Consider the following 25,625-nt stretch of genomic DNA (forward strand, 5'->3'; position numbering starts at 1 on the left):
GCTCAACTGAAGTCAATGTAATTCTCCGGTTCTCTGATTGATGAAGGCATGTCATCCAGCAAAGGCAGCAGCGCAGTCATCCTATGAAGGAAGCGCTGTGACATGGGTCAACATCCCACTGCTGGTTGGACTGGAGGATGGTACGGTGCTGGTGGAAAGCTATGGCTGGCAACAACACCTGACTCTGACAAGACCTGACTCTGACCTGACTCTGGCCACTGCCACAGATCAAGCAGTACCAGCACTTCAGGTGAATATACTTTTAATTGCATTGTATGAGGTTAATCTTATCTAAACTTGGGAGGTGAATTGATGTTGTGTAATGTAATGTCTTTACATTATTTGTTGTTATTTCCTGTTTTACAGCTTTGATGCCCTGGAGCCTGGTGTTGTTGTAGCCAAGGAGCGTTCGGACTCAGTCGGGACCAGGATTCAGTTGTTGCGCAACGCTGACAATCTTCCTCCCATAGATGGCCTGCCTGTACAAGCACCACCTGGACTGGACACAGCTAAACAAACTTATAGTTTGAGAAGATCAGGGAATTTTGGGACGAAGAGGCTATGGACATCACATGACCTGCACCAAAGTCAAGGGCAGGACAGAAACAGGCTCTCCGAATATATATTCCCTTGTTCATGCGTGGTTTGGAAGGACCAGCTGCAGTGCCTCTTTTATCCTGCTGCTCAGCCACTTTACCCCTGATTGTATGTCTATAGCTAACTCGTCTATCACTGATATTATTATTGTACATACTGTATATTATTTTATTTATATTGGCACTATCTATTTCTGATATTGCTACTATGCAAGTAACCATTTGGCTGTACTGTTTATACCTTCTGTAGAGACCCATCCACTTAGCAAGATGTGGCCAGTGGTGTAAAGTACTTAAGTATTTTTGAGGGGTATCTGTACTAATTTACTATTTATATTTTTGGCAACTTTTACTTCACTACATTCCGAAATAAAATAATGTACTTTTTACTAAATACATTTTCCCTGACACCCAAAAGTACTCGTTACATTGTGACAGGACAATTGTCCAATTCACACATTAATCAAGAGAACATCTCTGGTCATCCCTACTGCATCTTATCTGGCAGACTCACTAAACACAATTGCTTAGTTTGTAAATTAATGTCTGAGTGTTGGAGTGTGGCCCTGGCTAGCCGTCAAAAAAAAAAGTAAATACATTTGTGCCGTCTGGTTTGCTTAATATAAGGATTTTGAAATGATTTATACTTTTACATTTGATACTTAAGTACATTTTAGCAATTCCATTTACTTTTGATACCAAATACTTTTAGACTTAACCTCAAGTAGTATTTTACTGGGTGACTTTTACGGGAGTCATTTTCTATTAAGGTATCTTTACATTTACTCAAGTATGACAATGTAGTACTTTTTCCACCACTGGATGTGGCTGGGGGTTATAGCATTTCTTTCACATGACCCATCAATTTAGACAAGTGTGTCTGAGTGTCATCTAATATTTATCAAATATTTTCATCTGGACACTTTATTACGTGGAACTTTTCCTCATTGTAGGCTACTACTTTTAGTCTTAATCTTTACTACACTACTCATTGTTTAGCACATGACCTCACATGTGAATCCTTAAAAGAGATGGGTGGGGCTAAGGCTTAAGAGGGTGCGAACAATGCTGAGTAGGTGTAGACAAAGGAGAGCTCTCCAGTAGGTACCAAAAGATTTAAAGGCCCTTTTCTCAAAAGTGAGTTAACAAGTTTATCTATTTTCAAAGCAGAATTACTTTCCCATTGTTCCTCAAAAATGCAGTGTATGATATACCATTCTGTAGCTCTGAGTCTACTTTTATTCAATGTAAAAAAACACGATTTCTAATTTTGCTACATAAGACCGATTTGAGCCGGTTGGTCACATTTGTGCATCCATAGCTTTCTCAGTCATCATTATTCACACTTCATTCAGGATTATCCATAATCATGGTAGCATCCACATTCATGTGGAAGTGTTTAGAAACATATTTTCTTAATTACAATAAAAGTGTCCCCAAAAGGGACATATGTAGATTGTGTATAAATGCAGGAAACGAGCTATGTCCCCCCCACTTCTAAAACCAAAGTTGTGCCAGTCTAGAAACAATATTGGGAAAAAAAGTATATAAAAAATTAATCAACTTCTGTTGATTGTTCACTAGTGTAGTGAGTGTTTAGAGACAACCAAACCTTACCTTACTTTCAGGGTGAGTAACCGTCTAACATCAAATTGTAACATAATTAACTATTCCATTAAGTATAAATACAATCTGTGAATATATATACATTCTGTGAATATACAAACTCAGCAAAAAAAGAAATGTCCTTTTTCAGGACTCTGCCTTTCAAAGATAATTTGTAAAAATCCAAATAACTTCACAGATCTTCATTGTAAATGATGAGTCAGATTCGCATTTATCGTCGAAGGAATGAGCGTTACACCGAGGCCTGTACTGGGGCGGTGTGTCACAGCATCATCGGACTGAGCTAGTTATTGCAGGCAATCTCAACGCTGTGCGTTACAGGGAAGACATCCTCCTCTCTCATGTGGTACCCTTCCTGCAGGCTCATCCTGACATGACCATCCAGCATGACAATGCCACCAGCCATACTGCTCGTTCTGTGCGTGATTTCCTGCAAGACAGGAATGTCAGTGTTCTGCCATGGCCAGCGAAGACCCCGGATCTCAATCCCATTGAGCACGTCTGGCACCTGTTGGATCGGAGGGTGAGGGCTAGGGCCATTCCCCCCAGAAATGTCTGGAAACTTGCAGGTGCTTTGGTAGAAGAGTGGGGTAACATCTCACAGCAAGAACTGGCAAATCTGCTGCAGTCCATGATGACGAGATGTACTGCTGTACTGATGCAGCTGGTGGCCACACCAGATACTGCCTGTTACTTTTGATTTTGACCCCCCCTTTGTTCAGGGACACATTTTTCCATTTCTGTTGGTCACATGTATGTGGAACTTGTTCCATTTATGTCTCAGTTGTTGAATCTTGTTATGGTCATACAAATACTTAAACATGTTAAGTTTGCTTAAAATAAACACAGTTGACAGTGAGAGGATGTTTCTTTTTTTGCTGAGTTTAAGTACATACATACATATTACCAGTCTAAAGTATGGACACCTCATTCCAGGGTTTTTCTTTATTTTTACTATTTTCTACACTATGAAATAACACATATGGAATCATGTAGTAACCCCAAAAAGTGTAATTTTATATTTGAGATTCTTCAAAGTAGCCACCCTTTGCCTTGACAGCTTTGCACACTTGGCATTCTCTCAAACAGCTTCTTGAGGTAGTCACCTGGAATGCATTTCAATTATCCATATCTGCAGCACTCCACCAATCAGGCCTTTATGAGAGTGGCCAGATGAAAGCTACTCCTCAGTAAAAGTCACATGAAAACCTGCTCCAGAGCAATCAGAACCTCAGACTGGGGTAAAGTTTCACCTTCTAACAGAACATTGACCCTAGGCACACAGCCAAGACATCACAGGAGTGGCTTCAGGACAAGTCTTTGAATGTCCTTGAGTGGCCCAGCCAGAGCCCAGACTTGAACATCTCTGGAAACCTGAAAATAGCTGTGCAGCGACACTCCCCATCCAACCTGAAAGAGCTTGACAGGATCTGTGTGCAGGTGTACCAAGCTTGTAGCGTCATACTGTACCCAAGAAGACTGGAGGCTGTAATCGCTGCCAAAGGTGCTTCAACAAAGTACTGAGTAAAGGGTCTAAATACTCATGCTAATGTATTTTTTTTGTGTGGCTATAATGTCTAAAAACCAGTTTTTGCTTTATCATTATGGGGTATTGTGTGTAGATTGATGAGGATGTTTTCAGTCCATTTTAGAATAAGGCTGTAATAGAACAAAATGTGGAAAAAGACAAGGGGTGTGAATACATTCCCAATGCACTGTAAAACAGCTAAACCACATACTAGGAAGCTCAGTGGATCTCACAGCCCATAAAGCTATCACTATCTAATAGCTTCAGTGTCGCTTATCAGTTAGAGGTGATTCTGATCTAAGCAGTCATTGGTTTCCTCAAGCCTTTAGAATTCAGGGCTGCTGTTCTAGCCCCCTCATAGCTCAGAGTGGTGGTGAGGCGTCTGTGGAGGCTTGGTGGTGGGTGACCCTTGGGGGTTGTGTGCTCCAGCTCGGGCTTGTCTTTCACCACTGCTGCTCTTCTCTCCCTCTGCTCTCTCAATCCGGCTTGTTTTAGTCTTAGCGCTCCTCTGGGAGGCATAGCCCGGTACTTCCTGGTCCATGACGGACAGGAAGTCGTAGAAGGGCATGGAGGGCATCCATTTCTCATCCACGATCACACCTGGGTGGGGGAGAGAGAGAGGAACAGAAGCAGAACCTGTTTAGAAAGCACCAGAAAAACCCGAAGAAACAGAAACAAGAAAAACAAGACAAATCCGTAAAACGATATAAACCATGAAAAGATGTGCTAGGGTTTATTTTTTGACAGAGCATACAGTAACCTTATAAGAGAACAAACTTACTCAGGCTGGTTATAGGCAGACTATCACATTCCACCTATACCGTAGCCCATATATCCTATTTAAAAAGGACTGAATACAAAACAGATCATTTGGTTCCATTTCTACCTACCTACAGTTGAAGTTGGAAGTTTACATACACTTTGGTTGGAGTCATTAAAACTCATTTTTCAACCACTCCACAAATTTCTTGTTAACAAACTATAGTTTTGGCAAGTCGGTTAGGACATGTACTGTGTGCATGACAAGTCATTTTTCCAACAATAGTTTACAGATTATTTCACTATCACAATTCCAGTGGGTCAGAAGTTTACATACACTAAGTTGATTGTGTCATTAAACAGCTTGGGAAATTCCAGAAAATGATGTCATGGCTTTAGAAGCTTATGATAGGCTAATTGACATAAATTGAGTCAATTGGAGGTGTACCTGTGGATGTATTTCAGGGCCTACCTTCAAACTCAGTGCCTCTTTGCTTGACTTGGGAAAATCTAAATAAATCAGCCAAGACCTCATAAAAATGGGTAGACCTCCACAAATCTGGTTCATCATTGGGAGCAATTTCCAAACGCCTGAAGGTACCACGTTCATCTGTACAAACAATAGTATGCAAGTATAAACACCATGGGACCACGCAGTCATCATACCGCTCAGGAAGGAGACACGTTCAGTCTCCTAGAGATGAACGTACTTTGGTGCGAAAAGTGCAAATCAATCTCAGAACAACTGCAAAGGACCTTGTGAAAATGCTGGAGGAAACAGGTACAAAAGTATCTATATCCACAGTAAAACGAGTCCTAAATCGACATAACCTGAAAGGTTGCTCAGCAAGGAAGAAGCCACTGCTTCTAGGCCAAGTCTAGATTATGGCAAGAGCAGCTCAAATAAGCAAAGAGAAACGACAGTCCATCATTACTTTAAGACTTGACGGTAAGTCAATCCAGAACATTTCAAGAACTTTCAACGTTTCTTCAAGTGCAGTCGCAAAAACCATCAAGCACTATGATGAAACTGGCTCTCATGAGGACCACCACAGGAAATGAAGACCCAGATCCTCTGCTGCAGAGGATACGTTCATTAGAGTTACCAGCTTCAGAAATTGCAGCCCAAATAAATGCGTCACAGAGTTCAAGTAACAGACACAACATCAGCTGTTCAGAGGCGACTGCGTGAATCAGGCCTTCGTGGTCAAATTGCTGCAAAGAAAGGTCACCACTCCTAAAGGAAACCAACAATAAGAAGAGACTTGCTTGGCCAAGAGACACGAGCAATGGACATTAGACTGGTGGAAATCTGAGATTTTTTTGATTTTTGGTTCCAACCGCTGTGTCTTTGAGACACATAATAGGTGAATGGATGATCTCTGCATGTGTGGTTCCCAATGTGAAGCATGGAGGAGGTGGTGTGATGGCGCGGGGATGCTTTGCTGGTGACACGGTCTGTGATATATTTAGAATTCGAGGCACACTTAACCAGCATGGCTACCACAGCATTCTGCATCGATACACCATCCCATCTGGTTTGCGCTCAATGGGACTATCATTTATTTTTCAGGACAATGACAGGACAATGACCAAACACACCTCCAGGCTGTGTAAGGGCTTTTTGACCAAGGAGAAGCGTGAGGGAGTGCTGCATCAGATGACCTGGCCTCCACAATCACCCTACCTCAACCCAATTGAGATGGTTTGGGATAAGTTGGTCCGCAGAGTGAAGGAAAATCAGCCAACAAGTGCTCAGCATATGTGGGAACTCCTTCAAGACTGTTGGGAAAACATTCCTCATGAAGCTGGTTGAGAGAATGTCAAGTGTGCGCAAAGCTGTCAAAGGCAAAGGGTGGCTACTTTGAAGAATCTAAAATATATTTGGATTTGTTTAATAAGGAGCATGTCGACGCTGCACTTGATGAATTTATGAAATTGCTTCTTCAAATATTGATAAAACATGCACCTGTTAAGAAACTGCCTGTTAGAACTGTTAAGGCTCCATGGATTGATGAGGAATTGAAAAACTGTATGGTTGAAAGAGATGGGGCAAAAGGAGTGGCTAATAAGTCTGGCTGTACATCTGACTGGCTTACTTACTGCAAATTGAGAAATTATGTGACTAAACTCAACAAGAAGAAACTGTATTATGAAGCCAAGATCAATGATATAAAGAATTATGGAAAAAAACTTGAGTAGTTTAAATGGAATTATGGGCAGAAAGACAAATTCAACTCCATCTTTCATTGAATCAGATTGCTTATTCATCACAAAACCATTTGATGTTGCCAATTAATTTAATGATTACTTCATTGGCAAAGTGGGCAAACTTAGGCAGGAAATGCCAACAATGAACAGTGAGCCATCGTATTCATGCATAAAAAAACTAATAATGAAAGAAAAGCATTACAAGTTTGAATTTTGTAAAGTTAGTGAGAGAGGTGGAAAAATGATCGTTATCGATCAACAATGACAAACCTGCTGGCATTGACAACTTAGTCATCTACCATCCTCAGTAGCTTTCCATCTATTGCCAGTCATATCATATCATTTTATGTCATATCTTTAATCTGAGCCTAGAGGAAAGTCTTTGTCCTCAGGCCTGGAGGGAAGCCAAAGTAATTCCGCTACCCAAGGGTGGTAAAGCGGCCTTTACTGGTTCTAACAGCAGACCTATAAGCCTGCTGCGAGCTCATAGCAAACTGTTGGAAAAAAATTGTGTTTGACAAATTAACAGACTTTCAGCATGCTTATAGAGAAGGGCACCCAACATGTACTGTACAGATGACTGATGATTGGTTGAAAGAAATTGATAAGAAGATTTGTGGGAGCTGTACTGTTAGATTTCAGTGCAGCCTTTGATGTAATTTACCATAACCTGTTGTTGAAAAAAAACTTATGGCGTTTCAACCTCTGAATCCATGATATGGCAGCGCTATCTAATAGAACTCAAAGGGTTTTCTTTAATGGAAGCTTCTCTAATGTCAAACCTGTAAAGTGTGGTGTACCGCAGGGCAGCTCTCTAGGCCCTCTACTCTTTTCTATTTTTACCAATGACCTGCCACTGGCATTAAACAAAAAATGGGTGTCCTTGTATGCTGATGAGTCAACCATATACGCATCAGCAACCACAGCTAATAAAGTCACTGAAACCCTTAACAAAGAGTTGCAGTCCATTTTGGAATGGGTGGCCAGTAATAAACTAGTACTGAACATCTCAAACTAAGAGCATTGTATTTGGTACAAATCATTCTAAGTTCTAGACCTCAGCTGAATCTGGTAATGAATGGTGTGGCTGTTGAACGAGTTGAGGAGACTACAATCTAAGGTAACGCCAAGTAATTTAACTTCTTATGGCAGTATTGAGTAGCTTGGATGAATAAGGTGCCCAGAGTAAACTGCCTGCTACTCAGTCCCAGAAGCTAAGATATGCATATTATTAGTAGATTTGGATAGAAAACACTCTGAAGTTTCTAAAACTGTTTGAATGATGTCTGAGTATAACAGAACTCATATGGCAGGCAAAAACCTGAGAAAAAATCCAACCAGGAAGTGGGAAATCTGAGGTTTGTAGGTTTGCCTACCCAATATACAGTGTCTTTGGGGTCATATTGCACTTCCTAAGGCTTCCACTAGATGTCAAGTCTTTAGAACCTTGTTTGATGCTTCTACTGGGAAGAATGAGGGAAGGAGAGCTCTTTGAGTCAGGTGTCTGGCATGAGCTGACCACACTTGCTCCCGTGAGAGCGACCTGCGTTCCATCGCATTTCTGAAGACAAAGGAATTCTCCGGTTGAAACATTATTGAAGATTTATGTTAAAAACATCCTAAAAGATTGATTCCTTCCATCGTTTGACATGTCTCTACAAACTGTAATGGCATTTTTTAAAACTTTTTGTCTGACCTGCACGTTATCAATTTCGATTTTGGAACTAAACACACGAACAAAAAGGAGGTATTTGGACAAATTATGGACATTATCGAACAAAACAAACATTTATTGTGGAACTGGGATTCCTGGGAGTGCATTCTGATGAAGATCAAAGGTAAGTGAATATTTATAATACTATTTCTGACTTCTGTTGACTCCACAACATGGCGGATATCTGTATGGCTTGTTTGGGCTCTGAGCGCTGTACTCAGATTATTGCATGGTGTGCTTTCTCCGTAAAGTTTTTTTTAAATCTGACACAGCGGTTGCATTAAGGAGAAGTTTATCTATAGTTCCATGTATAATACTTGTATCTTTTATCAATGTTTATTATGAGTATTTCTGTAAATTGATGTGGCTCTCTGCAAAATCACCAGATGTTTTGGAGGCGAAACATTACTGAACATAACGCGCCAATGTAAACTAAGATTTTTGGATATAAATATGAACTTTATCGAACAAAACATACATGTATTGTGTAACATGAAGTCCTATGAGTGTCATCTGATGAAGCTCATCAAAGGTTAGTGATTAATTTTATCTCTATTTCTGCTTTTTGTGACTCCTCTCTTTGGCTGGAAAAATGGCTGTGTTTTTCTGTGACTAGGTACTGACCTAACATAATCGTTTGGTGTGCTTTCGTCGTAAAGACTTTTTGAAATCGGACACTGTGGCTGGATTTACAACAAGTTTATCTTTAAAATGGTGTAAAATACTTATGTTTGAGCAATTTTAATTATGAGATTTCTGTTGTTTGAATTTGGCGCCCTGCACTTTCACTGGCTGTTGTCAAGTCGATCCCGTTAACGGGATCTCAGCCATAAGAAGTTAAACTGTCATGATCAAAACATATAGATTCAATGGTTGCAGAGATGGGGAGAGGTCTGTCCATAATAAAGAGATGTTCTGCTTTTTTGACACCACACTTCAAAAACCAAGTTCTGCAGGCTCTAGTTTTGTGTAATCTTGATTATTGTCCAGTCATGTAGTCGAGTGCTCCAAGGAAATACCTATTTAAGCTGCAGCTGGCCCAGAACAGAGTGGCACGTCTTGCTCTTCATTGTAATCAGAGGGCTGATATAAATACTATGCATGCCAGTCTCTCTTGGCTAAGAGTGGAGGAGAGAGTGACTGCATCACAAATTTTTATAAAGAAACATTGTGTTGAAAATCCTAAATTGTTTGCATAGTCAACTTACACACAGCTCTGACACACACACACTTATCCCACCAGGGGTCTTTTCAGTCCCCAAATCCAGAACAAATTCAAGAAAGCATACAGTATTACATAGAGCCATTATTGCATGGAACTCCGTTCCATCTCATATTGCTCAAATAAACAGCAAACCTGGTTTAAAAAAAAAAAAAGCAAAACCTCACGGCACAACGACTCTCCCCTATTTGGTCTAGATAGTTTGTGTGTATGTATTGATATGTAGACTACGTGTGTGTGCCTTTGACAAAACATTTTTTATTGTAGTTCTGTCCTTGAGTGTTTCTGTATTATGTCATGTTTCATGTTTTGTGTGGACCACAGGAAGAGTAGCTGTTGCTTTTGTGACAGCTGATGGGGATCCTGATAAAATACCAAATATGCAGCTGGATTTTAGTGCAAGGTCACGGATAGGTTGCTGAACATAAGGAATAATTCCATGACAACATGTGGAACTTCAATTTAGAATTAGATTCTCCACTGGCGCTCTGAAATAGATACAGCAGGAGAAAAAGTCTAAAATGACCAGCAGGATCAAACACCAGATCCGTAGTGCACAGTTAAAGGGATAGTTCACTTAACATGCAAATTGCATCACAGTTCTTGCTCTGTACTGAAAGTTTTCCATCTTTAAAACCTGACTACTGACATGCACACTTGTTTAGGGTTGTATTAACAATGGACTAATGAACAAATACTAAAATCGTCTTTGAGTGACCCATACCTCATGTTAATAATAACACCACCACATTGGGTTCTAGAAAAGTGCTATATACACCCAAAGACGCTTATGTGATAGCCTATACACTTTTGTAGCACTAAAAGTAAGGGCTTGACCCTTCACAGATAACTCATGATCTATATATACAGTCAGGTAGAAAATTATTGGCACCCTTGATAAAGAGGAGCAAAAAAATACTGTTCAAAAATAAATAATATAAATACTGAGCTATATTGATTGTACGGTCAAAAACATGGGAAAATTATATTTTATACTAATTCAATTGCTCAGAGAGATTTTGTTCAACAAAATGTATTTTTTTAATCTAGAAAATATATTGGCACCCGTTTTCAATCATCTATAACCCTCCCCTTGCGGATAAGGGAAGGGAAAGGGGGATACCTAGTCAGTTGTACAACTGAATGCCTTCAACTGAAATGTGTCTTCCGCATTTAACCCAACCCCTCTGAATCAGAGAGGTGCGGGGGGCTGCCTTAAATCGACAACGTCTTCGGGGCCCGGGGAACAGTGTCAGCTCAGATAACAGACCTGGGTTCAAATACTACCAGGTATCTCAATTACCTTTCATTAAAATGTCAAAACAAGTATTTCAGATAACCCTTATATGAAAAAACAAACAAGTAGTTGAATATTGGAATGCATTTGAAAATACTATTTGGAAAGTATTGCCATGTATTTACAATTACTTCAAATATATACAGTATCGTTGGAAGTATTTGAAAGAGTATTTTTAAATTAATATTTGGTATGTATTTGAAAATAGTTCTGAATGTAAATGATTTCAAATGAAACCAACAACTCTTACACGTGAATGTTACTTTCTGCATATGCGTCCGTTTTCCAACACCAAACCCACCACTGGTGTGTGTGGCCAAAGAGCTCGATTTTAATGTCATCTGACCATATCAGCATATCAAAAAAATACCTCATATCTACTGTAAAATTTGGTGATGGATCTTTGATGTTATGGGACTATTTTGCCTCCACTGGTCTTGAGGCCCTTGTTAAGATCAACGGCATCATGAACGTTACCAAGTACCAGGACATTTCAGCCAAAAACCTAAAAAAAATAAACTTTACTTAACTAGGCAAGTCAGTTAAGAACAAATTCTTATTAACAATGACGGCCTACCCCGGCAAAACCCAAACGACGCTGGGCCAATTGTGCGCCGCCCTACGGGACTCCCAGTCACAGCCTGGATTTGAACCAGGGACTGTAGTGACGCCTCTTGCACTGAGATGCAGTGGCGCAGCGGTCTAACAATAACCCCAAGTACATCAAATGCTTAACTGACCACAAAAATCAACATTTTGCAATGGTCATCTCAGTCCCCGGACTTGAACCACATTGACAACCTGTGGTTTGAATTGAAGAGAGCAGTTCAGAAGTGCAGACAAAGGACATCAATGACCTGGAAAGATTCTGTATGGAGGAATGGTCTAAGATCCCTCAAATATTTCAAACGTTTTAGAAAAAAAGCGCAGTGTCGTTATCCTTGCAAAGGGAGGGTGTTGGAGTATTGAAAACAGGTGAGCCGATAATTTTGGTGCCTATCTTTGAGATTTGTTTTATTATTTGTTAAACCAAAATCTGAGCAATTAGTATAAAATATTCACTTTTTTGTTGTTATTGCATAAAATATAGTTCAGTGTTATTTATTATAGTCTTTTTGCTCATCTTTATCAAGGGTGCCGATCATTTTGAACCAGACAGTAGCTTTGTCTCTCCAGACGGGAATATTGCATTATATACAACTTGTGCTTTTACAGCAGTTACTTAATATGGGGCCAATTCCATCTCCCATTTCCATGCTTACAGAGACTGACTAAGAGACTTTGTGGCCGTCTCTAGGAAATGGACAATAAAGTCATCATCTTCATTGTGTGGTGAGTGGAATGCATAAGCCGTCAATGTGTAGAGAGGGGTAAATGTGAGCCAAAAATCCACTCTACTGTCATTTCAGGCTTTAGTGGGATTGGGCTGGTCTTTAAAAGTAACTGTCTGAGTACATGACATTTACAACAATACAATGCTTGAATTACACAGTAAAGTCATGATGTAGGTTGTGTACATTATCACCTGGTCGACCATGAAAGGAGTAATTTTGTCACCTTGCCAATGGGTGCAGATCCTAGACGTGAGAGGCGTGCCATCAACCAGAGGGTTGCCGTTTCAAATCACAGGTCTGTATCAAATCCTAGATGCCATCTCCTGCATTTGTGCCCTGCTCCAGGCTTTACTATGGCTGACCCTGTGCTCAAAACTCGTCTCGCTGTGTGTGTGTGTGTGTTTTTCAAAGAGTTGGGATGAAGCAGAGTCAAATGTTCAGCTCTGTGATAAATGGACAATGATCATCGTGTGGAGAGTTGAACGCATTAGCAGTTAATACGTAGCGAGAGAGGGGAGAAACATGAGCCAACACACTACTGTCAAATCAGGCTTTAGTGCGATTGAGAGCATCTTTGAAAGTAACTGTAAAATGGCATGTACTTAGACAATGAGTCAATGCTTGAATTACACTGTAGAGTAATGATGCAGGTTTTGTGCATTATTGCCGGGTCGACTGAAAGGTCAAATTTACAGTCGGATTTGATACAAGCCACTTTGTCAACCTGCCAATGGGTGTAGAGGTTAAAGAGGGGTGCCAGCAACAAGAGGTACTGAAAATGTCTACTGGTAGGGGTAGCTGGTATCAAATCCTGAAGGCCATCTCAAACGGTTGTTCCCTTTAGCAAGGCATTTAACCTAAACTGCTCCATTGTCCCCTTACCATGACTGACCCTGTGCTCCAACCTCTCAAATGTGAGTGTGTCTAGAAGGGGTTGAAATAAAACACAAGACATGATATGGCATTAGCCATCAATGCGTAGAGAGGAGAGAAATGTGAGCCAACGACCCACTCTACTGTCAATTCAGGCTTTAGTGGGATTGGGCTTGCCTTTGAAAGCAACTGTAAATGTCATATACTCAGACTGAGACAATGGATCGGTTTGAATTACACATAAATGAGAAGCCAAGACATATGAACAGGATGTGTGCATTATCGCCTGGTCGAGCTTGAAAGGAGTTATCTGCCATACTCTCAATGGGTTTGGATCCCTCTGGTAAATGCAAGCAGTTTGGTGGGAAAGACCTCGGATTTGTTCGGGAGGGTGAAATGTTACCAAACGTCCAGACAGAAATGTATTGTATAGAGCAGACTGGTTCACAGTCTGTGGAATTGGGAGTAGTGTCAGCTCCAGACATCGCAGCGCTATCTGCAACGGTGTACAGAATAGTCGAGATTGAATTCTTAACGCATCTAAAAATGAACTTCTTCCAAGTATGATTTTTTCCTAAACGATATTTCCACATTTCGTAACTGAACAAAATGTTAATACGGATCAAAACCCAAATCAAATGTAAGATACAGTAAGCTTAGTATAGAAACACGAGTGTCATAAGATGTCCTAACAGCAAATGTACATTTCCGTCAAAGTTTAACCACCATATTACTGAACCACTGTAATTGATGTCTATAGGGTTTCTGATTATGATGGATGAATACAAACTCTCGAGTCAGCTCCAGAAAATAAAAAACATCAACACGGTCTAACCGTCGAACACTTCAAGTTGACGAATGATTTGCTTCTCCTGACAGAGAAGGCGCAGCGTGGTATTCATTAAAAACAAGCGTTTCTTATTGGACAACTCCAGGTAGGCCATCCCCCTTTCAGTCCGTTTTCTTCCGTTTGATGCCTAATGAACACAAACCAGAAAGAGGGGGCATTAGCCTGAAAAAAAAACTAAATCTATGGTGAGTGCTGTATGATGACTCAGGACTATAACTGGCAACCATCAGACACAATTAAGAGATACAGTTCCCTCCAGAGACAGAGGAAGTGGATTGGAAGCGTCTCAGGAAAACACCCTCCTTCTTCCTCTACTGTACTTCCTTCATTTCAGCTCCCTCTGTGTCACTAGAAGTGGAATAACTGAAAGAAAAACCTGACGCCTAGTCTTTGGAGGTCTGTCGATGAGTGTGCATTTTGGGTAGAAACCAGCAAAGTCTGTCACACACATATACAATACTAATCCGCCCACAAAACAATAGCGATTGGATTAGCTCAAAAAGGCACTGGAGAAAGAGGTTTGAATGAATGAATAAATAAATAGAGGTGGTGATCTCATGGTGACAGACGGAGCTGTGTGGTACAATACACAGACAGGACATAGCCACCTGAGATTACAGTCTCTTGGCAAAGTCTCAATTGACAGAAAAGCACATACAGTACGTACACAGAATGGCTTGAATGACACAATCAGGAAAGAGACCATAAGATCGGCCTACTCCATTATTCACTGACCCATAGAGTAGAGAATGGGAAATGTATAATGTGATTAATACGTTGTGTTGACATGACTACAGATTACGTGTGTGATGTGGAGCATGTGATGCAATGCACATTTCTGTGCATGAAGACAAAGTACCATCTCATCTCAACACAACCAGACACGCCTACATTTGCATATGTAGCACAACACTTTTATACACAAGTAATACATATGGACAGAGGCAGTGGTGAATGAATTAACTGATGTTGGAAACGTGCAAATAGGAGCTGGTAGTCAGAGCCTTCAACTTGCAGCCATGGCAGCAGGGCTGTGCCCCCCTTAAAACTTATCTAGGATAGGGAGCAGCATTTTCACGTTTGGATGAAAAGCATACGAAAATTCAACTGCCAGCTACTCAGAAGATCCCCAGAAGATAAGATATGCATATTATTAGTTGATTTGGATAGAAAACACTCTGAAGTTTCTAAAACTGTTTGAATCATGTCTGTGAGTATAACAGAACTTATTTAGCAGGCAAAACCCCGAGGACAAACCATTCAGATTTTTTTTCTGCATTTTCTCTGGTTTTTGGCCAAGTGGGACAGTAGCGTCCCGCCTATCCTAGAGAGGTTTTAAAGGCCAGAAACTGCAGGTGCAAATGCAGCATTCGTCAATCATCATAGAGTGCACTTCCATAGGGGGAAGCAAACCACAAGTTTAAAGTTCTTTTTCTTTAACTGTTCTTTGCTGATAAACTTATTTCTAACAGTGGTCATTTTGGTCACTGCCAGTGTAAACTGTGTCAATCAAGGAGACACTGGACTAACCAAGTACTTTAACCCCCCCCCCCATACCTGTAGGTGGTTCTTCACCATCCTCCACTCTCTGTAGCCACTGCAGAATGGGCTGTACCATTAGGGGTCTGCCAGTGGGGTAGTGGAAGACCTCTCCTCCTGTGGCCAGCTGGGAGACCACCAGGGCAGGAAGCAGGGGCAGGAAACCCAGGTATGCCTCCAGGACAGCCTTACCTGCAGGGGTACGACCCCTGGAATACACAAGATACCCATCAACACCAAAATACACCCTGCATTCACTGGTTTTTCCATCCAACCATGACTCAGTCAATGAGCTGAGATTCAATTCAAAGACAAAAGTAAAAGACAATCCGTGTTGAATAGTGGGTCATTGGCAGTTGAAAAGACAATGGAGTTATAAAACCCCAATTCTGAATCATACTTTGCCTTGAAACAGTATATTGAATTGTTCCTCCCAAGTCGACGACAAGATAAAGACAATGACGAACATTTAATGCTAATGCCACTAGAACTAAACCTTTCAGTCACATAATTGGGCTATGGCTGCCTTGCCCTGAACTTTGTGTTCCTGACACTCTGAAACCCACTGTAACCCTTCATTGACGTGGAACACGTAATACTCCGGTACATACAGGTGGATCCAGCAGGGCAGGTAGGGGTTGATCAGTCCTGTGTTCAGCAGACTCCTCATATCCTCCAATACTCTGTTCTCTTTCCTCCCCCTCTCCTCTTCTCCCACAAACAGCACCAGAAGTTGTTTTTTTAGCTCCAGATACAGGGGCAGGTTCTCCACTGTCAATTCCGGCTGGAAGGGGTACAGAGAGAGCGAAAAAAGGTGATCAATAATAAATACAGTGTGTTGCAAAAGTATTCATACTCCTTGGATTTTATTTTGTTACAAAGTGGGATTAAAATTGATGTTCATTCTTTTGTCCACAATCTACACAAAATACTGTCAAAGTGGAAGGAAAATTTGATAAAAAAAAAAAAAAAAGATTAATAAAAATCACACACACATACAGTTGAAGTCGGAAGTTTACATACACCTTAGCCAAATACATTTAAACTTAGTTTTTCACAATTCCTGACATTTAATCCTAGTAAAAATTCCCTGTCTTAGGTCCTTCCTGAGCGGTATGACAGCTGCGTGGTCCCATGCGGTTTATACTTGCATACTATTGTTTGTGCAGATGAACGTGGTACCGTCGGGCATTTGGAAATTGCTTCCAAGGATGAACCAGATTTGTGGAGGCCTCAATTTTGTTTCTAAGGTCTTGGCTGATTGCTTTTGATTTTCCCATGATGTCAAGCAAAGAGGCATTGAGTTTGAAGGTGGACCTTGAAATACATCCACAGGTCCAATTGACTCAAATGATGTCAATTAGTCTATCAGAAGCTTCTAAAGCCATGACATCATTTTCTGGAATTTTCCAAGCTGTTTAAAGGCACAGTCAACTAAGTGTATGTAAACTTCTAACCCACTGGAATTGTGATTAAGTGAAATAATCTGTCTGTAAACAATTGTTGGAAAAATGACTTGTGTCATGCACATAGTAGATGTCCTGACTTGCCAAAACTATAATTTGTTAACAAGAAATTGGTGGAGTGGTTGAAAAACGAGTTAATGACACCAACCTAAGTGTTTGTAAACTTCCGACTTCAACTGTACACACGCACACACTAGTTACATATGTTACTTATGTGATTTAAGCCAAAATTGGCTTAGATGGGCCAAGATGGGCAAGCCTAAATTTAGGCTTAAATCCCATAAGTTACATGGAAAATAATAGCTTCCGGGTTAAGCGAGCAGTGTGTCAAGATGCAGTGCGGCTTGGCAGGGTCGTGTTTTGGAGGACACATACCTCTCCTGAGTCCGTGCAGGTGTTGCAGTGATGGGACAAGACTGAACTACCAATTGGTGTAAAAAAAAAAAAAATACCACAAAAAGTAGAGGAGCACATCACTACAACGCTTGTCTCCATTTGCTCATTCCCAACATACTCTATTACACTACGAAATACACTCCTTCATACATATTTGGACAGTGAAGCTAAAATGTTTTATTTGGCTATACTCCAGAATGTTTCATATTAAGCGACAGTACAGAAGTCAGCTTTTATGAGGGTATTTCATACATGTTCTGCTGTTTAAAAATGTAATTAAAAGCATTTGTATCTAGTCCCCCCATTTGAAGAAGTCATAAGTATTTGGACAAATTCACTTACACTGCCTTCAGAAAGTAGTCACACCCCTTGACTTTTTCCAAATGTTGTTGTTTTACAGTCTGAATTCAAGACCGATTAAATTTTGATTTGTCACCATCTACACACAATACCCCCATAATGTCAAAGTGGTATTAATTTGACTAATTAATAAAAAATGAAAAGCTGAAATGTCTTGAGTCAATAAGTACTCAACCCCTATATTTTAATAAGTTCAGGAGTAAAAATTTGCTTAAGTCACAAGTTGCATGGACTCTGTGCAATAGTGTTTAACATGGTTTTTGATTGACTACCTCATCTCAGTAACCCACACATACAGATAATTGTAAGATCCCTCAATTTAGCAGTGATTTTCAAACAGATTCAACCACAAAAGACCAAGGAGGTTTTCCAATGCCTCGTAATTTAAAAAATATATAAAAGCAGACATTGAATATCCCTTTGAGCATGGTGAAGTTATTAATTACACTTTGGATGGTGTATCAATACACCCAGTCACTACAAAGTGCTGGCATCCTTCCTAACTCAGTTGCCAGAGAGGACGGAAACCACTCAGGGATTTCACCATGAGGCCAATAGTGACTTTAAAACATTTACAGAGTTTAATGGCTGTGATAGGAGAAAACTGAGGATGGATCAACAACATTGTGGTTACGCCACAATACTAACCTAAATGATAGGGTGAAAAGGAGGAAGCCTGTACAGAATAAAAAATATTCCAAAACATGCATCCAATTTGCATTAAGGCACTAAAGTAAAACCGCAATTTTTTTTAAACTTTATGTCCTGAATACAAAGCGTTATGTTTGGGGCAAATCCAATACAACCCATTACTGAATAAAACGCCATATTTTCAAGCATGATCGTGGCTGCATCATGTTATAGGTATGCTTGTCATCAGTAAGGACTACGGAGGTTATGATACAAAGAAACAGAATAGAGCTAAGCACAGGTAAAATCCTAGAGGAAAACCTGCTTCAGTCTGTTTTCCAACAGACACGGACACAAATTCACCTTTCAGCAGGTCGATAACATTTTTACATTTACATTTTAGTCATTTAGCAGACGCTCTTATCCAGAGCGACTTACAGTAGAGTGCATACATTTTATTACATTTATATACTGAGACAAGGATATCCCTACCGGCCAAACCCTCCCTAACCCGGACGACGCTATGCCAATTGTGCGTCGCCCCACGGACCTCCCGGTCGCGGCCGGCTGCGACAGAGCCTGGGCGCGAACCCAGAGACTCTGGTGGCGCAGCTAGCACTGCGATGCAGTGCCCTAGGTTAGTGGTCTAACCTAAAAAACAAAGGTCAAATATACACTGAAGTTGCTTACCAATACAACATTGAATGTTCCTGAGTGGTCTAGTTACAGTTTTGAATTAAATCGACTTGAAAATGGCTGTCTAGCAATGATTAACAGCCAACTTGCAGAGCTTGAAGAAACTTAAGAATAAATGTGCAAATATTGTACAATCCAGGTGTGCAAAGCTCTTCGAGACTTACCCAGAAAGACTCACAGCTGTAATCACTGAAAAAGGTGATTCCCCATGTATTGACTCAGGGGGTTGAATACTTACCTAATCAAGATAATCTGTATTAGTGTTTTATTTTTCATGATTTCTTTTCAAATGTTCGAACTTTTGTATAGAGGCGACTCTATGAAGAGGTGACTCTGGGATGCTGGCCTTCTAGCCTGAGTTGCAAAGAAAAAGCCATATCTCAGACTGGCCAATAAAAAGAAAAGATTAAGATGGCTAAAAGAACACAGACACTGGACAGAGGAAGTCTGCCTAGAAGACCAGCATCCCGGAGTTGCCTCTTCACTGTTGACGTTGAGACTGGTGTTTTGTGGGTACTATTTAATGAAGCTGCCAGTTGAGGACTTGTGAGGCGTCCGTTTCTCAAACTAGACACTAATGTACCTTTCCTCTTGCTCAGTTGTGCACCGGCACATCCCACTCTTTCTATTCTGGTTAGAGCCAGTTTGCGCTGTTCTGTGAAGGGAGTAGTACACAGCGTTGTACAAGATCTTCAGTATCTTGGCAATTTCTCACATGGAATAACCTTCATTTCTCAGAACAAGAAAAGACTGACGAATGGCCACAAACTTCTTTGTTTGTGGCCATTTTGAGCCTGTAACTGAACCCACAAATGCTGATGACCCAGATACTCAACTAATCTAAAAGGCCAGTTTTATTGCTTCTATAAATCAGAACAAGTTTTCAGCTGTGCTAACATTTCAAAAGGGTTTTCTAATGATCAATTAGCCGTTTAAAATTATAAACTTGGATTAGCTAACGCAACGTGCCATTGGAACACAGGAGTGATGGTTGCTGATAATGGTCCTCTGTACGCCTATGTAGACATTCCATTTTTTTTTTTTTTTTTTAAATCAGCTGTTTCCAGTAACAAGTCATTTTCAACATTAAATGTCTTCACAGAATTTCTGATCAATTTGATGCTATTTTAAAAATGGACCAAAAAAAAAGAAGCTTTTCTTTCAAAAACAAGGACATTTCTAAGTGACCCCAAACATTTGAACGGTAGTGTATGTTGACTGCCTGTCGGAGGTAGAGTTCCAGAGCTCACAGGTGTGCCTGGCATGGATTGTGACTCCATCTCGTTCCTCGCCCTCTTCAACTGTGTCATTCACCGCCTGGCTCTGGACCAATGCATCAGCTGTCGCCCGTATCTCTGCCCTCAGATAATGTTTCTCTTTCTGCTTGGTGTGATCCTCTCAGCGCCGGCTCATTTCCTCTGGTGGTACGGGCCTAACCCTGGAACGGGTAGCACCATAGAAAGAAGCTGGTTTGATGAAAACGATGTCTGTTCTCTTTTCTCACAATGTCATTTTTTTTTGATAAACAGCTCGTTTTTGAATAGTAACTGTGTTAAGGGTGGAGTTGGGGCCGGGGGGAGGAGTACTGGAAAGGTGTGACTTATCTTAGAATATGCCATAAGTATCTAGGAGATCGCCAATTCTCCTCACTTTGATTATGCTGTAACAACATACTGTAGCACCATGATGAGGATTTCTATTCATTTAAGTGAGCAGATTAGGGCTTTCAGGAGGAATGGAAAATCTAGTACAGCTAATAAAGTATTTTTTTAATCAATTAGTATATTTGAGTTTAACCACAATATTTGTTGTATTATTTGTTCTGTCTTTTCTGGTGGATTAAACTGAAATTGCAACCAACTTTCTATGGCTTGTTTAAAACATGATTTTGTTTTCAAATAACCTGAAGTGAACGAGAAAAAGGCCATTCTTGAACATGGGGTGAGACATTCTTACTAATTTGGAAATAAAGCCATTTTGTTATTTATAATTATTTATTTCTGATTTTAGATGGAGAAAAATTACCTCTAAATCTCACAGCATAATCTCAAAACTTAGTTGAGCAACCACTGTAGGGTGGCCGGAAATACTCTGTTAAGTACTCATAAATGAGATGCCATAATGGGAACGCTTTTGTCATCTTAACAAATGGTTTGTGTGTGTCAAAACATTTGTGATTTGTGTCTCATATCTGGTAGTGAGAAATTGTTATTTCTTACGGATATGTGGTGGCAAATTGCAATCAAAGTGTTTCTACGTTTTTCATAGAAATAAATCAGATTGCCTGATACGACTTCAAATAAATACGACTTCCTCTGTTTTGTTCAGAGGAAGATGTTACACTCATCCTGGTTCAACTACTCAAATTATTACAATGACCAAAAATATGATATATTAGAAGAACGCTGTACAGATGAACACACGTATAGACGGACAGACAGACACCCTAGTATAAAAACACTGGCGTACCCCTTCATTTTTTAGGTCAATGTTTCTTAAATCCTGGTCCTGGGGACCCAAAGGTGTGTACATTTTTGAACTAGTACTACACACTTGATTCCACCAATCAAATCTTTGAATCAGGCCATATATAGCCCCTCTCTTTCTCTGTCTGCACATACAGTATGTGTACACACAGCAATAGTGTTTTTCAAATAGTTAAAAAAGCCTATATCCATTCAAATGTTTGATGGATTATTTTGGGGGGGGTGGCATTTCTATCAAACTGTGATAAACACAGACTTACAAATGTATCCAGTAATGCTCTCTGGATGTGTGTGACCAGTTGGTCCGGCATGGAGAGGTTGAGAGAATGAGCCTCAGTTTGGCCTGTAGGTCCTCGTGACACCAGAATGGCAGGCAGCGTCACAGAATACTCCACAGCCCTGAGAACAGAAATACATTAGAATAACTTTTTCCCTCCCAGAAGGAACATCAATATTCATTATATTACAACAACAAAAAAGATAGCTTCTCTCAAACACACATAATATACACACACTGTGGTACTGACATCAAGCCATTCCTGGTACATACAGTACCTTCCCTCCAGAAGACCGAGAGATATGGTTAGATATCTTTTGCAATTTCCAGAGGAGCCCACACCCACACACCCTAAATTTGCAATGGCCCTTAGAATACCAAGGATATATGCCTATACCCAAATAAGTACCCTATTCCAGATAAATACTTGGTGGGGTTGGCATATCTATTTTACATTCATTGTAGTCTCTTCCCACAGTCGCCGTATGAGCGCCATGAGTCGAAGTGAGACTAGTACATACATTTTTGTCATGATATCAGATGTATTTATTTTATTTCACCTTTATTTAACCAGGTAGGCTAGTTGAGAAAAAGTTCTCATTTGCAACTGCGACCTGGCCAAGATAAAGCATAGCAGTGTGAACAGACAACAATACAGAGTTACACATGGAGTAAACAATAAACAAGTCAATAACATGGTAGAAAAAAAGAGAATCTATATACAATGTGTGCAAAAGGCATGAGGAGGTAGGCAATAAATCGAATAATTACAATTTAGCAGAATAACACGAGTGATAAATCATCAGATGATCATGTGCAAGTAGAGATACTGGTGTGCAAAAGAGCAGAAAAGTAAATAAATAAAAGCAGTATGGGGGGCGAGGTAGGTAAATTGGGTGGGCTATATACCGATGGACTATGTACAGCTGCAGCGATCGGTTAGCTGCTCGGATAGCAGATGTTTAAAGTTGTTGAGGGAGATAAGTCTCCAACTTCAGAGATTTTTGCAATTCGTTCCAGTCGCAGGCAGCAGAGAACTGGAAGGAAAGGCGGCCAAATTAGGTTTTGGCTTTAGGGATGATCAGTGAGATACACCTGCTGGAGCGCGTGCTACGGGTGGGTGTAGCCATCGTGACCAGTGAACTGAGATAAGGCGGCACTTTACCTAGCATAGCCTTGTAGATGACCTGGAGCCAGTGGGTCTGACGACGAACATGTAGCGAGGGCCAGCCGACTAGGGCATACAGGTCGCAGTGGTGGGTCGTATAAGGTGCTTTAGTAACAAAACGGATGGCACTGTGATAAACTGCATCCAGTTTGCTGAGTAGAGTATTGGAAGCTATTTTGTAGATGACATCGCCGAAGTCGAGGATCGGTAGGATAGTCAGTTTTACTAGGGTAAGTTTGGCGGCGTGAGTGAAGGAGGCTTTGTTGCGAAATAGAAAGCCGACTCTAGATTTGATTTTGGATTGGAGATGTTTGATATGAGTCTGGAAGGAGAGTTTGCAGTCTAGCCAGACACCTAGGTACTTATAGATGTCCACATATTCTAGGTCGGAACCGTCTAGTTGCAGTCTAGTTGGATCTTTTGACTGGTGACCCAAAGCATTTCCGCGTTCTGTCTCTGTACTGCTTGTTGTGACTTGGCTACCTGCTCAACTTTTTCACCTCTGAATAACGTATTTAATCAAACTCGGTATTTAACACGCTTACCAAGGTCTTCATTTTGTCTTTTTAATTCAATGCCTTATCTGGACATAGATCTGCAGGACCTCCTCCGGCCAAAATATAAAAGCTAAGTAACATTATGCCTTCTGATTGCAGTTGCTGTACTCGTAATACAGTGACTTCAGAAAGTATTCAGATTCCTTGACTTTTTCCACATTACAGCCTTATTCTAAAATGTATTTATTTTTTCTCAGCAAATCCACACACAAACACACCCCAAATAAAGCGAAAAACAGGTTTAGAAATGTTTGCAAATTGAAAAACAAAAACTTAAATATCTTATTTACATAAGTATTCAGACCCTTTACTATGATACTTGAAATTGAGCTCAGGTGCATCTTGTTTTTATTGATCATCTTTGAGATGTTTCTACAACTTGATTAGAGTCCACCGGTGGTAAATTCAATTGATTGGGCATGATTTGGAAAAGCACACACCTGTCTATATAAAAAGGTCCCACAGTTGACAGTGCATGTCAGAGCAAAATCAAAGCTATTATGTCGAAGTAATTGTCCGTAGAGCTCCAAGACAGGATTGTGTCGAGGCTCAGATCTGGGGAAGGGTACCAAAACATTTATGCAGCATTGAAGGTCCAAGAACACAGTGGACTCCATTATTCTTAAATGGAAGAAGACTCTTCCTAGAGCTGGCTGCCCGGCCAAACTGAGCAATCGGGGAAGAAGGGCCTTGGTCAGGGAAATGACCAAGAACCCAATGGTCCCTCTGACAGAGCTCCAGTTCCTCTGGAGATGGGAGAATCTTCCAGAAGGACAACCATCTCTGCAGCACTCCACCAATCAGGCCTTTATGGTAGAGTGGCCAGACGGAAGCCGGTCCTCAGCGAATGGCAAGACAGCCCGCTTGGTGTTTGCCAAAAGGCATCTAAACACTCTCAGACCATGAGAAACCAGATTCTCTGGTCTGATGAAACCAAGTTTGAACTCTGGCCTGAATGCCAGGAAATGTCTGGAGGAAACCTGGCACCATCCCTACAGTGAAGCATGGTGACAGCAGCATCATGCGGTGGGGATGTTTTTCAGCAGCAGGGAATGAGAGACTAGTCAGGATCGAGGGAAAGATGAACAGAGCAAAATATGCAGATCCTTGATGAAAACCTGCTCCAGAGCGCTCAGGACCTCAGACTGGAAGGTGAATCTTCACCCCAACAGGACAACGACCCAAAGCACACAGCCAAGATAATGCAGGAGTGGCTTCGAGCCAAGTGTCTGACTGTCCTTGAGTGGCCCAGCCAGAGCCCGGACTTGAACCAGATCGAGCATCTGTGGAGAGACCAGAAAATAGCTGTGCAGCAACGCTCCTCATCCAACCTGACAGAGCTTGAGAGGATCTGCAGAGAGGAATGGGAGAAACTCCCCAAATACAGGTGTGCCAAGCTTGTAGCATCATACCCAAGACAGTGAACGCTGCCAAAGGTGCTTTAACAAAGTACTGAGTAAAGGGTCTGAATACTTATGTAAATTTGAGATTTCAGATTATTGTTAATACATTTGCAAGAAAAAAAATGTAAAAGGGGTATTGTGTGTAGATTGATGGGGGGAAACTATTTAAACCATTTTAATAATAAGACTATAACGTCAAAAAAGTGGAAAAAGGAGTCTGAATACTTTCCAAATGCACTGTATACTGGAGAACTATCGCCTTGTGGTGAGGATAGCCGAGTTGCAAGCTCCGCTGCAGACACAAATCATTAGGCAAGGGCAATTTAAGTGTAGGAAAGAAGGATCCAGCGTCTGTGCACACCAATAAATACAGGTACTAGTGTTAATTCCCCTGCAAAGTCCCCGCAGCTGGACAATATTCCCATGACTTCTGGAAAGAAATGCTGGTCGGCATGCTCAACAGGTGTCGCTCATTCAGTCGATAGACACATTCAACCGGTTTCCCCCACTAAGCAACTAGCCAGAGTCAGCCTTCTCAGGTCTGCGTTAAGCGCAGGGGTGGGCAATTCCAGTCTTCGGGGGCCTGAGTGGTGTCACAGCTTTGCCCCAGCTAACACATCTGACTCCAATCACGATC

General features: G+C 40.8%; 1 protein-coding gene across 6 annotated transcripts in view; it reads right to left on the minus strand.

Annotated features, from left to right (window-relative positions):
• Positions 1–3,826: 3,826 nt before the first annotated feature.
• Positions 3,827–25,625, minus strand: part of txndc16 (thioredoxin domain containing 16) — a 47,752-nt gene continuing 25,953 nt past the window's right edge. For all 6 annotated transcript variants that reach the window (XM_039009917.1, XM_039009920.1, XM_039009916.1 and 3 more), the window contains 4 exons: positions 21,844–21,982; positions 16,161–16,333; positions 15,568–15,758; positions 3,827–4,350 (listed from right to left, as the gene is read on the minus strand). In XM_039009917.1, coding sequence (XP_038865845.1) covers positions 4,106–4,350; positions 15,568–15,758; positions 16,161–16,333; positions 21,844–21,982 — 748 coding nt within the window. In that variant the 3' untranslated portion in view covers positions 3,827–4,105. The remainder of the gene's footprint in view (positions 4,351–15,567; positions 15,759–16,160; positions 16,334–21,843; positions 21,983–25,625) is intronic.

This window comes from Salvelinus namaycush, chromosome 15 (assembly GCF_016432855.1).
Source record: "Salvelinus namaycush isolate Seneca chromosome 15, SaNama_1.0, whole genome shotgun sequence".
In the NCBI taxonomy this organism is placed as follows: Eukaryota; Metazoa; Chordata; class Actinopteri; order Salmoniformes; family Salmonidae; genus Salvelinus; species Salvelinus namaycush.